The sequence below is a fragment of the Cornus florida genome, unplaced genomic scaffold, assembly GCF_030987335.1.
Source record: "Cornus florida cultivar Cherokee Brave unplaced genomic scaffold, ASM3098733v1 CherokeeBrave_3.0.0_Hap2_Chr10, whole genome shotgun sequence".
Lineage (NCBI taxonomy): Eukaryota > Viridiplantae > Streptophyta > Magnoliopsida > Cornales > Cornaceae > Cornus > Cornus florida.
This window is the reverse complement of record NW_026775580.1, coordinates 113111184-113125987: the sequence shown is the minus strand read 5'-3', so window position 1 is coordinate 113125987 and position 14804 is coordinate 113111184. Positions and strand designations below refer to the sequence as shown.

Here is a 14804-nt window from a genome sequence, read left to right as displayed (position 1 = left end):
TTTTGTTTGTTATCAAGCATGAAGAGTAATGCTAGCGACAGTCGCCCCACCAATCAACACCCGAGAGACTCTTCTCTCTTTTGATTGGTTGAACCACTTATTGTATTTTTTTTTGTTTATTTTCAATTGTTGTATCTCTCATTATTTCACAGATGTCAACCAATCACAAGAGTACCCCGAGTGTTGTAATACCAATCATCAGGGCGACATCGTTGGACAGGCTAGGCTGTCACTGGCATTAATCCAAGCATGAAATGACCATAATGCTAAGGGACCATGATACAGATGACATTGAACCTTGGAACTTGCAGCATGCAACCATACAGATAGTAGAAGAAAGTGTTTTAGAACATCATGGCGATGGCCAGATGGGGAACACAAGTTGCATAATCTTGTCATTTCCATACCTCACAAGCGATGACGCTTACACAGGTCTGAAGAGCCCCCCAAAAAAAAAAAAAAACACTGTAGATACCTGCAGATGCAGCGTGCTATGCACCAAGATGCAAACTAACAGTTGACACACTTGCATTGGATTCCCAATAAAAGAATTCAGAGTGCCACTAATATTCATATGATCCATAAGAACAATTCCATCTAATGCCATCAAACCAAACATGGAAAACGTACAAACACAGGATTAATTTGACCGCAGAGATTAATGTCACTGTACCATATATCTCAATCTCACAACCAGATCCATCTTTAGATACCTTTCACATCATAAATAATTCTGTCCAAATTTTCTTGCTCTTCACCTCACAATATAATTTTAATTTTGCATTGCACCAAATTATGAATGCCCTTCAAGCCCCAACTTTGATGTTAGCCAACTGCATACCTCATCCATCTCTTCAGGATTTGTGAAGTGGCCAAGCCTGCAGAGTCACATTATTTCTCAAAGTTGCTACTAATTTTTCACCAAAATCAAGTGTAATAATAATTGATGGGGAATAATAAGTTACATACCCAGTGTAGGATCTGAACACCACATCTTGAAATCCTGATGAACCCAAAGCCTGTGATGATTTCTCCCCAAATTTATAAGGAACCACATCATCAACTGAAACAGGTTGGTACCAAAGTCACAGTTTATAACTGCAGCTTATATGAGTAAAAGAACAATTATACAAGTAGAGATAAGAGAAGAAGAGATCAAAATAAAGCTAGGAATTATTCAGGCCCAATTGAAATATGGAAACAGTCTCACCACTTGCGTAGGTAAGGCTGTGTACATCTGACCCTCTCCAAATTGTGCACTGGGTTTGCCCCTTCATTTTAATTCAGGCCCAAAAAATATAAAATACTACTTAAGTCACAAATTGCCAAATTCAAGTTCTTCGAGCAACAAAGCTCTGAACTTAGTAGGCTCAAAGCTCAGTCTGCATAGCAAATAAGTGAGTCCAACTAACTATTCAGCGGAGCTCAGTTCATGAGCATCTCTACGAATTTCCAAATGTGCATCATGAAGTTAAGTATAAATTTTCAATTTCAGACATAGATGTTTCAGCCACCCATTAAGTAAATCCTATGTTTTGATATGAGAGATAAACGTGAATACCTTTACCATGACAAAGCATAATGGGCAAGGATGCAGCACGCCTTGCAGCCTCGTCTACCTCCGCAATCTTCTTAGTCAAGTTCCTGGAGAACAATGGAAGTAGATAGATAAATCCAATGCAGCAGAATAAGTCGCAAGAAAAAATAGAGGGTAATGTTTTTTAAAGTCAAACTTTGAGCATGGAAGCCAGCCGCTTAATCCCACAACTGCACTTAATTTCGCAGGGTATGGATTGTCATTCCCATATTTTCCTAGAGCAAAGCAAGTTGCAGAGTAAAGGGAGGTTGCTGCACCCATACTGAATCCTCCAACACCAAGCTTAACTGTAATAGAAAGAAATGAGAAATAAAATCTTCAGGAAAAATATAAGAAATACGAAGTCAATTGATATGATACCAAATTAAACTATAAATTAGGTGATACCCACAGAGTAGGTGCTCAGGGACCAGATGGTATTGAAATGGTTCCATTGTGCTTCTCATGGCACTTGAAAATACCGATTAATCCTTAAACTCATTACAAAGAATAAAGTGCTAATCATAATTTATAAATGCAAAAAAGATAAGTTCAACGTCATTTCATTCAGTCCTGACACTTATTGTGCACAAAATGTCAAAATCTCATTTCCAATACTATGTAAACTGGAATCAATTTAAATTCCATGAAGAAAACAAAGGAAAAAAACTAATTCCCATTTCCAATTGTCTTTATCATATACCAATCACAACCTTATAGATATAGGTAGTAACAATATCATGCACATGCATATAAAATACAACTCATATAACTTGGAGACCAACACAATGTAATATATATTGATCCTAAAAACTGATGCAGTAGTACGTGATACAGAAATTACATGAATACTGAAGGTATTCTTATATTATCAGTTAAGATGGCATAACAACAAAAACTGAGTGAGACTGACGAGGAAAAAAAAAAAAAAACTTAAATGAAAATGAAGATAAAATGAAAAGGAGAATCAGGAAAGTTGTGCATCTCATAATTTTCTAAGTAATACTTGCTCTTAGTTATATCAACGCTTATCAAGGAAACACAGAAAATATACCAAATTCTTTGAATCTATAACAAGCCTGAATTTAAGAGGCTGTTATAAGATTCTCACTTCTCTTATTCTTTCCAGTGACTTCTTAGCAGTCAAGCAGAGAATTATGTCTCAGAGATTTCAACACAAAAAGCACACAGGAGTGACCACTGGAACTTCTCAAATGAAGGGAACATCATTGCACGTCGGGAAAAAGATACTAGCAAGCAGTGAGAGAACCTACTGTCAGCGGGCTCCGTTGATAACAAACTTGCAACATGTGCTGCTGAAGCATCCAAACCCTCCAAATCATCATGAGCATTTTCCGAAAGGTCCTTTACATCAAACCCTAAATTAAATCATACAAGAATTCATAAAATATTTATTAGCAGGACAAACAGCAGATTTTTGTTTCCAAATATATGTAACACATCAAGTTTTACTTCAGGATTATAACACAATTTTCCCTCTTGTAAGGAAAGTTCATGAAAAGGAAGATAGTTATTTATTTATTTATTTTTCTCCCCTCTTTCTTTAAAATTCAAATTCGAACCCAACTACTTTAATTACAGTACCAAATTGTACAACTTCTAACTCAGGATTGCAACAACCATTACAAATCAAAAGGAAAATAATGGTAGCTTCTCAAAGCAATAAAACTTACAAGCAGTTGAGGGAAAACCACCAAATAATGTTATTGGTTGAGAAGGAGCAGTTGGGCAGATCCATTTAATCTGCATCAAATATATTTAACCAAAATACATTGTGATTCTATAAATGAAAAGGATGTCCTTTTCTATTGCAAATCAGACAAACGCTTCATATAATTGCCTATATATGAAACGATCTCAAGATATCCTTACATTTGGAAGAGGAAGAGTCTCCAAGAGTTGGGACCAGCTGCCAATAAAAACCAATGAACAAACTGAGGGTCAGCATCATATCCATGTAAAAAGTGTATGATACTGTAATTGAAACAATTTACTTTATTCTACATAAAAACTGAACACATAAAGTGCAAGCTTAATAGTTCACAAAAATCATCAAAACCACAGATTTGGATTACACACTTAATTTTAGTACAACAATAATTAAAACAACAGTAAAAATAAAAAATAAATTAAAAAAGAAAATAAAATAAAATACTCACTCAAATGTAAAGAACATTATGAACTGATTATATATATATATATATTTTATGGACAGCCAAGTATTGCACTAGAGTACACAGCTGGGAAAACAATAAAAAATGCATTCTGAAACAAAAAAAAAAGTGAACGCAAACATATCACTAGTTCTTGTCATGACTGAACACAATATTACTAACTTGAAAGACGGCAGAATCACAATCACATTAAACCATTCAAACAGTATTAGGAACCCCAATTTAAAGCTTCATTACATGCGCATACTTGTGTTCTGGTGTGTGTGTATGTGCGTGCGAGATAGAGAGCAAGACTCTTCGTATACACAGGGATACATGTCTTGGTACTTCCAAACTAAGAAGCACGAACACTTCTCTTGGGTTCCCGTGGCCGTGTCCGACATCAACACAAACAAAAATATTAGTTATGAGCATAATAATGATTTCAACAAAACCTATCACACACAAATTCACAATAGTAAGTAAGAGTCTCTCATATAGTTTTGCATGTACACAACTTAAAACAGAAAACACAAAAAAAAATAAAAGTTTATAGATAACATTCAGATTTGTTAAAGACTTGAATAAAATGAAGTAAAAAAATAAAAATTTAACATGTTTAAAAATCATAGACATGGTTCCACAATGAAAGATATAGAACATTTATTTTATACTTTCTATTATTACATGGCCCAAGCAAACCACAAAAGAGCTATTCAAAATCTCAAACGAAATATAAAATAAAAAAAAAATGTCTTTTCATGTAGAAATGGTATAAAAGAAAAGATTGAATTGCATCTGGACCACAAGTGGCCGGAAATGTTAACATTACCTTGCACCATTATCACCGAGGCCATGTAGCCAGACCATAGTGGCCTGGTGTTTGCCTTTGGGCCTGACCACATAGGTTTTTCCAAACTCAAATGATCTTTTAAAAGTTCTACTGCCTGAAATGGAATTGAAATGCATTTCCTAAAACAAGTCACAAAGTTGATAATACCAACTCCACTGAAATATAATCAATCCAATTTTTTTTTTCGTACATTGAAGATGATTCAATAAATTAATGCTCCATTTGGTTGATGGAAAATTTAGGAGAAGTGAAAGAAACTAAAACTTTTGAATATTGAATTACATCATTTTGGACCCAAAACATCAATAATTTTCATTCAATAGAACCTAAATAAACCAACCAAGAATCTTATTTTTCTAGGAACCAGTAAGGCAAAACTTCTTCTTTTATCCCCTTTTCAATTATTCAATTCTTGGCAACCATTAAACTAGAAAATCTAGAAACACACAAGACTAGGAACAAACTAACCTGAACCCATAGAAGAACCACCAAAACTCATTGCGAAAAGTGGGTCGATGGTGATTGCTATAAGTTCCTGCAACGAAAGCAAACCCAAATTGACATTATCCATAAAATCCCATTTTGGGTGCTATAAAAAACCATAAATTTGTATCAATATCAACATTATGCTGAACACATCCACAAAAATAAAATTAAAAGCAGCATATTTTAACTAGGAAACCTGATTTCCATTAAGTTGATTAAAAACATTAAAAATTGGTTAAACCCATTACCACAATTACACCCAAAAAAACATAAACATAAACATATATATATATATATATATATATATCGAAAAAAGATCTGCAAGAATGAAGAAAATAAAAGAGTGAAAGACACAGACATTGTAGTTTTAAACATCAGTACAGACCTGGGCGGATCAGAAACAAAGGAAGTTGGAGACTCCAAAGGGAGAGTACGCTCTCTCTCTCTCTCTCTAGAGATCTCAGTTCTCTCTGTAGAAAGTTCGCTGGCGTCCCCTATTTTTTTCTCATCCTCGCGTTTTGTTAGTTGTATATACAACACACATACACTCATACTCTACGAGAAACATTACCAGAAAAGAAGATCTCGACTCTAAAACGCTCAGACTTAGAATTCCATACAAGCAAGATCTAAAAGGAAAAGATATATCTTCCACCATTCGATCCAGAGATTATGATGTGTGCATGATCGAGGCCGCGAGCATACGGTGAGTGCACCATCATGATAGTAGTGCTCAGCCTAAACTAAAGAAAGTATATATGGCATTTTCCTTGAATTTTTTTTTTTTTTTTGGTTCAACACAAGAAAAGCTTTTATTAGAGAAACTCAAATATGAATCCAATCCATATAAACCCCTCGGAGAGCATCGTACAAGGGTTGAAATGAATCCAATCCATATAAACCCCTCTCGGAGAGCATCGTACAAGGGTTGAAATAATATAGTTTTATTCATGAAATTTGATTTTTATAACTAGAATTGGAAAAAAAAAAAAAAATTTGTTTAAGATTTAAAATAATATATATATATATATATTTTCTTCAAAACTTGAATATTATGCTACCAAATGCAGTTTTCTAAATTATAAAATAAAATATCAAATTATTATAGAAAATTATATAAAAGAAATTTTAAAATAAAAATAAAAAGGAAGGAAAGCCCTTTTAAGAATAAAACTCAAGTCCTCTCTGATCTTTGTCCCTTATGTAAATCAATAATAAATTGACATATCGTCTTTAATTATTAAATTAAAGATAGTGAATATATCTTTAATTACTAAATAAAAAATAATAAAGTATATATTATTTAATTTTTTATTTTATAATTAAAAAGAATTTATCCATTTGTTATTAGTTAAAGTTAAATAAAAAATAAAATTAAAACTTTGATAAATTTAGAGCTACGGCTTGGGAGACGGAGGGGGGGTTGTGTTTGGACGCAAGGTCTGAGGTTTGAAGTTGAGATTCAGTTGGATGGACACTTAAAATTATTTGTCTATAATTAGGGTAAGTTGTTTTTGTTAAGTTTTGAAAAAATATTTTATTTAGTTTTCGAATTATCAAATATTAAAAATAATAATAAAATAAAATTTTTGAAAATTATTTTACATTCAAACAAAATGAGCTAAAGTCATCAACTCATACTTCAATAAAAAAAAAAAGATGGGTAAAGTACAGCAACAGTCTATGAGGTTTGTCAAAAAGACATTAAGAGGAAAGTTTGCATATCTTGGGACAATGACACCCCCTGAAGTTTGATACATCCACTAAAGACACCCCAATGATAATAAAATAACATTTTTACACTTTGACTTTTATATTGAATAATTTAAATACTGAAATGGCCTTTCTAATCTTATACCCATAACAATTTCTTTCTTTCTCTCCTCTCTATTTTCTCTTCTTCAGCCCCCAACACCAACACACACTGTCACACATATACACACAAACTGTCACACAAATGATGCATTCATACTTATTTAATAAATAATATATCAATTACTTGATATTTTTTTCGGTTAATAAATCTAATTACTTTGATGTGTTCCTTGGGCAGAACCAAGTTTTAACTTTTGGCCATTTTATGGTTATTAAATTCTCCAAATAACTTGGTGGGTTGATTTGATGATGTAAGTTGTTTTGAAATTTCTATTATTTTTATAGATGTAATTTTTCTGGCTTTGGTTTTAAATTTTCCAATGTTTATGTCCAACCCCTCCTATTTGCAGTGTTTGTCAAATTCAGTGAGACTAGAAAAATTATATCTACAAAATATGGATTTTGGTTGTTGGATGCATTAGGACATTTGTTATGATTTAGCCGTAGCAATATTTAAATACTCCACTTTAAATTTTTATGTTTGTGTGTATGTGTAACAGTGTGTATTGGTGTTGGGGGCTGAGGAAGAGAAAATAGAAAAGGAGAGAAGGAAAGAAATTGTTATGGGTTTGAGGTTAGAAGCGTTATTTCAGTATTTATTAGTCAATATAAAAGTCAAAGGGTAAAAATATCAATTTATTACCATTGGGGTGTCTTTGATAGATGTATCAAACTTTATATGATGTCATTAATTCAAAATAGACAAACTTTATTATGTACTTTTAACAAACTTTATTATGTAATTTATTATGTACTTTTAACAAACCTCAAGTTGCTTTACCCATAAAAAAAATAAAAAATAAAGGTCATTTTGATAAGAAATACTGTATCAAATAATGCAAAAGAGGTACAGTTTTGAGTCTTAAAGACTGGATTCATTTGATTCAAAATAGACAAACCTTATTACTGATTCAAGATTCAAAATAGACAAACCTTATTACTGATTCAAGATTCATTTGATTTCGGTTTAACAGTACCTAAACTACACATTGATGCAAGAAACTAATCAATGCCATTGCACCTTGTGAACAACAGAAAAGAAATGAAAACAAGCCATTTGGACAACCAACTCTTCCGTTTTTTGTAATCCACAAAATTGCCCAAAAGAGGTCTTAAGAAAATAACAAGAATATACCTTGCCAATGAATCAGGGTTAAGAAAATGAAAGAAGAAAACAAGAGTGATTCCAAGAGCTACCGGCCTGATAGGACCGACAAAGAATATGAGTATGTGGATGAGGAAGCAAGATTACAATCTACTTGTTGTGTTGCCATTGTAGCGATTCTTGGCCTGTCGTGAACAGAGCTTGTCTCTTCATCACTTGATAGAAGGTCAACAATGATCATTTGTGTTTCAGGGGGCTCTTCTATGGCTACACGCCCTTCCAGCATTTCAACCACACGAGCCATGCTTGGCCTAAGCCTAGCTCTCTCTTGTATGCACAACAAGGCTACACAAACCAATCTCTTTACCTCCCTCTCATCAATGCCTCCACCTTCTACAAGCCTGTGATCCACCACTTCCATAAGTAAACCCTCTCTCAGTTTCTCACCCACAATCTTTGGGAAGTACTGAAATCTTCTTTTAGATCGATGATTGCCATTTTCAATCACGCAGACATTTCTCCGGCCTCCAACGATCTCCAAAAGCACCATTCCATAACTATAAACATCAGACTTCTCAGAAATTCCATGTTCCAAGAGCCACTCAGGGGCCAGGTAACCTTTAGTCCCCCTAATTGTTGTCACTACTCTGCTCTCATCTTTTCTCATTAGCTTTGACAGTCCAAAATCTGAAACAAGCCCGCGATGATTTTCATCAAGAAGTATATTTTCGGGCTTGACATCAAGATGTAAGATTCTTGACCTACAATCATGATGCAGATAAGAAAGTGCCTTGGCTACATCAATGGCAACTCTATATCTCAAGTCCCATGACAAGCATCCACCATTTAGGACCCTGTTTGGCCTCGGAGGGAAAATCCAATTATCCAATGAACCATTTGAAATGAAGTCATAAACAAGGAAACGAGGCCCTGTGGGAACACAACAATAACCAAGAAGGCGGACAAGGTTTTGGTGCTGCACGCTCGCGATTGCAGCAACTTCTGATCTGAATTCCTTCTCCCCACGCTCCTCTCCTTCAATTCGTTTCACGGCCACAGAAGTGCCATCACTTAGGATTCCTTTGAATACAGAAGCAGATGCTCCTCGGCCTAACAATGACTGGAAATCATCTGTTGCTTCCTCAAGCTCTTTGTACCGGAACTTTGTTGGGACTCCAGCTACTTTCCTTAGAAAACTATACTCAATTCGGAGCTCTCTGCCTTCTGAAACCAGCTGAGTCTCCAGCAATTTCTTTCGGCGATTGAAACGCTGTCTGAAAAAAATAAAAGCCAAGACAGCAAGAATTGCTGCAGCGTCAGCTCCGGCAATCAGAAAGAAAGCCTTGGAATGTCCGAGATAAGCTTTAGCAATGATGATCAAAACAATGAGAGCGATGACCAATGAAAGGCCAATTATGTTTGCTTTTCTGTCCTCCATCAAAAAAGCTTCATTGCTAAGCTTTTTTTAAGAATAGGAGAGGTCAATTACTTCTTCTTCCTGAGATTTCCATGTTTAAATCTTCAAAAGAAAAACCCAACGTTTGTTGTTTAATGTTCACTTTTCCAGGAAAGGGAGGGTGTCACATTCATGGGCATATTTAATTTTTGACTAAAATACTTATTTTTGTCTTCACATTGACCAACCTCTTTGGCTTACATTTTCTTTTACTTTTTCCCATAATCATTTCATTGATTTGGTCTGAGTCTTAAATTCAAATTATGTATCGAAGAAAAAGGTTATAATGAAAATTTCAATTGTTTCCAAGCGAATATCGATACATATAGAAAAATATAAATTAAAATTAAAAAAAGAAGAAGCTGTATTTGATAAATTAATTCAACGCGTATTTGAAAAAGGATGGCATGTGTTTGGATGAGTTCAATGCCCTTGTTGAGCAATTGGACTACCCAAAAGGAATATGTGAAAGGACTGGTCATCGTCTTGGGAAGTTTTAAAGATTTGACTAATTCAATCCCTTTTGGTTTGCATTAAAATATTTGGAGGTGACTTGAGCTTATCACAATATATTTATGAAGTTTGAAATGGAAGGTTAAAAAAATACTATATATTTTGTAAATCAAAGACCAAGTCTGCAAATATTAAGTAAATTGATATTGACAGAGCTGACACTCCACAACCATAGGGATCTAGACAAGTTTAGGACGAAAACTTCAATGCTAACAGGGCTGTAAGATAGCATGATTTCTGCTTTATCTACCTGGAGATCAATTATTAAATTAATTCAAGTGGATGTGAAAGATAACAAGTCCTGACTAAAAATTGTCAAGGCCAAGCATAAAATATATGAAAAATATGTTCTTTCCTATTCTTATTTTTTATTTTTATTTTTGAAAAAATGTTTGGTGCATGAAGTGGATATGTCTGACAAAGAAAAATTGAGTGTCATTAAAATTCACTTATTAAATCAAACATTTAAAGGAAATGGTTATACTTATAAATTAATGTATTTTTAAAGAAAATGTTGACATTTGAGCATGCAGAATGCAGAAAGATTCAATAAATGCTCTTCTCTAATTCTCAATTACACCACGTGTGTGTGTGTGTGTGTGTAGAACTTGCAATAACTACTAAGACTCAAAATAAATGGTACTTCCCATTACCTAAAACAAACCAATTGAAATCACTATGAACCAGCAAATTAACTAATAACTTATTTATTATCTCAGAGGGCAAAAAAGTAAATACCTTTGATATTTGAGTACTGTAAGTGCCTAGTGAGAAAAGAGAAGGGGCTACCCTGAGGATCCCAAAGGTGTTTATTTGTTTGACATGATTGGGGTTGATGGATGGGTCCGTTTCTGATTCAAAATGGACCAATTTGTGTTCCTAGCAGGTTACACAGGCCGGTCAAGATTGGAGCTTCATCAGTACAGCTCTCACCCTATGCGGAATGTTGAGAAGGGAAGGGAAGCTCTTAAGGCCTAATTTTGACATTATTCTAAGGACTAATTTGACGTGGTTGAATAAAATAAAGTAAGAATAGAACGAGTCAAATAATGAAATGAGAATTCCTATGTTTGGTTGCATAGAAAAAATCATATTTTTGTAAAACATATATATATATATATATGTATGTGTGTGTGTAGCCGACATTTCATTAATTGTTTTTTTAGTCATTTATTTATTTAATTTTTTAAAAAAGTGGGAATGAAATGCCGGAATGGTCATTCCTTTAATTGGAAAGTGAAATGAAATAGTGGGAATTACCATTCTCGAAAAATAGACAAGAAAGTTACTTACCAAACTAAATAATGAAAACAGAAGCATTCCATTCCCACTTCATTTGATTTTATTCACTCACACCAAAAATAGCCTAAGAGTAAACTGCAATTAACCCCCTTTACTTGTAACCTATCTTTGCGGGTTTTAAATTCTCTTTTAAATTCACCCATAACTTGTTAAGATAATCTCAAATTTGTTCCAATGGGGTGAAATGGGTTAAATTGATATCCTTACAAATGTGCTACTCCCTCCATCTGAAATTAAAATTCCATTTTGAAAACTGTGACTCACAATATAACTTGAAATGAAGAGAGTACATTTTTTTTTTTTTTTGGGAGAGAGGCTGATGCCTCTTCCAAATTATTCTCAAAACTTTATTAATGGTAATAATTTATAGTTCTTAATGAAAATTTTGTACAGAAAAATTAATGTTTGAACTCTAATTTTTTTTTTTTCAAAACTCTATTAATCGTAATTATTTATATTTACGAATGGTGATTTTGTGTATAAGAAAATTAAAGTTGGCCTTCCAAGTGTTTAAAAAAATTTCATTTATAGTTTACCTATGTATGGTAATTAAAGGTGGTTTGCAAAGGAAATTACACATGACCCCCTCAAAATCTTTAGTATTGCTTTTAAAAATTCCCTTCTAATAAAAAAAAAAAAAAAAGAAGTGTTATAATCATTGCTACAACATTTTGGTATATATATATATATATATATATATATATATATTTTGTTATGATTTAAGATTGGTTGTCTAGTGGTATTTCATCTCCTTTCAAAATGACCAATAATAATAATAATATATATAAATGAACACTCGACAATTAGTTAATCGTCTCTCAAATTCTGATTATTATTATTATTATTATTTTATTTTTATTTTTATCTCCTTTCAAAATGACCAATAATAATAATAAAATATAAAAATGAACGCTCGACAATTATAATAATCTTCTCTCAAATTTTTTTTTTCTCATCTCATAAAGTTATGCTCCGATCCCAAAATTTGTACACTTTTTTTATATAACAAGTTTAATTTTATATTATTACTTTAGTACATTTAAAAAAAAAAAAAAAAATTTACATATTATGAATGCCTCAAATAAAGATTTCAAACCCTGCTCTTTGTAGTGTCAAAATAATATTATTGCATTATCAATTTAAATATACAACAGAGAATTAGGCCATCTGCAGCAGGCTCGGGGATGCCTTTTTCCCTGAGCCAAATGGGCCAAAGTCACTCCATCAACCTTGTGGAACTGGACGAGGCCCACAGCAGCTCGCAGGATACCGCGAGCCCTAGCCCGATTGTGGTAATATATATATATATTTTTTTCCTTGACCAAAACGGTGACGTTTTGGTAAAGCTTTTTTTTTTTAAACGGTCAGGAATAGTGCCGAACGGTGCCTTATGCAGAATGGTTTTTTTTTTTTTGGAAAAACCAAAAAATAGGTTATTTTGAGCTCATTTTTTTTTTTTAAAAAATAAATAAATAAAAATTCATTAAATAAAAATATATTTTTTAGGCATTGTTTGTTCAAAAAAAAAATTTTGGGTCAAAAATAAATTAAAAAACCTTTTTTTTTTAAAAAAAATGCTTTAAATTTTAAATGTCTGCCACAAATAGTGTATTTTGCCGTTAAGGCACTGTTTGTCCAAAAAAAAATTAATTTATTATTATTATTTTGTTGGAGAGCGAAAATTCAAAGAGTCTGATGAATTGCCTGTTTTTTTAGAGAGCGAAAGTTGCTGACGTGGCTCTTGAAATTGTTTACGTGACTTTTGCAAAGGCAAAGTGACATTTTTGAAGAGGTTAAAATTCAGAGGGGCTAGTGCAAATGCTCTAAAAGAACAACTCAAAGCATAATTCATGCAAAAGTGTTGCAGGATGCGTATCAGCTCAGAGTTAGTTTCAAACATCGTCTTAATTTGACTTATAGATCTTGTACATAAAACCACTCTTTAATTCAACATGACTTAATTTTATATTTTTACACAATTTTAATACATAATGTTATTAAAATTAATTTAATACTAATATGATTAACTTAAAATAACATTAAATATCGACTATGTTTCATTGGTAGTATTACACCTCTCCGTGAGACTTATATCACTTGCATGCCCTGAGCCTTTAATTAAATTGGAAGTAACTATCAAAATCTCAACTTGCTTGCAAATGCTAAATATCAGATAAGTCAAATTAGAGCCACATGCTCTCTCTCTCTCTCTCTCTCTCTCTCTCTCTCTCTCTCTCTCTCTCAAAACCAGTATAAAAAAAAAAAAATTAAAAATTAAAAAAAAAATTATTTTAGAACACAAGGCATATTTCATTACGATTAAATGGTCAAAACTAGTTAAGAGGTGAATCTCAATACGATTTATCTCATATTAAATAGTCTAATTAAAAGATCTCATATTAAACATGTCTGACCCTTTTAACTACATTGGAAGCTAGTTGCAAGTAAGTATCAAAATCTCAACTTGTTGCAAATGCAAAAAAATCATTGAAGTCAAATCCAGAGCCACATGCTCTCGCTCTCATTCGTTTCATTTTTGGGCTCCGAAAGCAAAGCATTTCCTTAACTTCAGGCTTTGAACAAACTTGATGAGCTCAACACCATTCCATGTATGCACTTGATTTATTCACTCGTCACTCTATAAAATGTTTTGAAATCTGGCTTTTTGTTACTATCTTCTTTCTCTTTTCAATCAGCATTTTTCACTTCTTGTTGATCAGAATGTATAGATCATCAAGTAGTGCTCGAGCCTCTGATGAGTTTTTGGTCAACTTGTTGCCGGCTGCGAAGACACCGCCATTGGATGACTTGCCAATGTACAATCCCATTTCTGAAACCACCAAGAAACAAATTACTCCACACCTAATTACACAGTCAGGCGAGAATGTGATTCACCTTATCCCACTTGTTTTGCTTCTTTGTGCTTTTATTCTCTGGTTCTTCTCTACTTCAACTTAAATGTAATGAGCTTCAATAACATAATTCCATGCATTTCATGCTCTGTTCTATACTTGCTCCCCTTTTATTTTTTTGCTTCTCCTAATATATACATTAACATACTGTCAAATATTTGTCAATGAAAGAAGTTCAATCATTTTGTGTTCAAATTTTTTTTTTTTTTTTTTTTTTTGTTTTGAACAACCATTTATTGTTGGGTACAATTTCTTGTATTAATGTGCCCTCCCCTTTAGAGGATGCTTTGTTTGGTAGGAAGAGGGGTAGAAGGAAAATAGGAACGAATGAACAAATTTTCTTCATTCGATAAAGATGATACAAGAAAAATAATAATAATAAGTTAGATGAGTATTCCTCTTTCTTCACAAATTTTTATTCCTCCAAATATGGGCTAAATAGAGGAGAAAAAGTAAGTTGGTCTATTATAGAAGTTTTAAATTACTATATTATTCTTCATAAAAATTTAATAAATCTTACAAATAAAGTATGTGAATTAGGGATGGCAAAAT

The 14804-nt window shown here is 32.8% G+C and overlaps 2 protein-coding genes across 2 annotated transcripts; both read right to left on the bottom strand.

The window, feature by feature from the left end:
• Positions 1-504: 504 nt before the first annotated feature.
• LOC132277265 (uncharacterized) lies at positions 505-5629 on the bottom strand. The gene is made up of 10 exons (XM_059779074.1): positions 5475-5629; positions 5072-5138; positions 4583-4697; positions 3470-3506; positions 3271-3340; positions 2851-2955; positions 1734-1884; positions 1562-1644; positions 970-1063; positions 505-878 (listed from the first exon to the last, which is right to left on the bottom strand). The coding sequence occupies exons 2-10, from the start codon at positions 5100-5102 to the stop codon at positions 794-796; spliced, it is 771 nt and encodes a 256-aa protein (XP_059635057.1). The 5' UTR covers positions 5103-5138; positions 5475-5629; the 3' UTR covers positions 505-793.
• Positions 5630-7935: 2306 nt separating this feature from the next.
• Positions 7936-9561, bottom strand: LOC132279939 (probable receptor-like protein kinase At5g20050). The gene has a single exon (XM_059782012.1). The coding sequence runs from the start codon at positions 9505-9507 to the stop codon at positions 8158-8160; it is 1350 nt and encodes a 449-aa protein (XP_059637995.1). The 5' UTR covers positions 9508-9561; the 3' UTR covers positions 7936-8157.
• Between the last annotated feature and the right edge of the window lie 5243 nt (positions 9562-14804).

What these genes read in the sequence shown, in the direction of transcription:
- LOC132277265 (XM_059779074.1), bottom strand. Translation starts at nt 5,102, where the DNA reads ATGAGTTTTGGTGGTTCTTCTATGGGTTCAG. An exon ending in ATCAACGGAGCCCGCTGACA is followed by an intron (nt 1,885 to 2,850) that starts GTAGGTTCTCTC and finishes TTTCTATTACAG; the next exon opens with TTAAGCTTGGTGTTGGAGGA. An exon ending in GGCTGGCTTCCATGCTCAAA is followed by an intron (nt 1,645 to 1,733) that starts GTTTGACTTTAA and finishes ATTGTTCTCCAG; the next exon opens with GAACTTGACTAAGAAGATTG.
- LOC132279939 (XM_059782012.1), bottom strand. Translation starts at nt 9,507, where the DNA reads ATGGAGGACAGAAAAGCAAACATAATTGGCCTTTCATTGGTCATCGCT.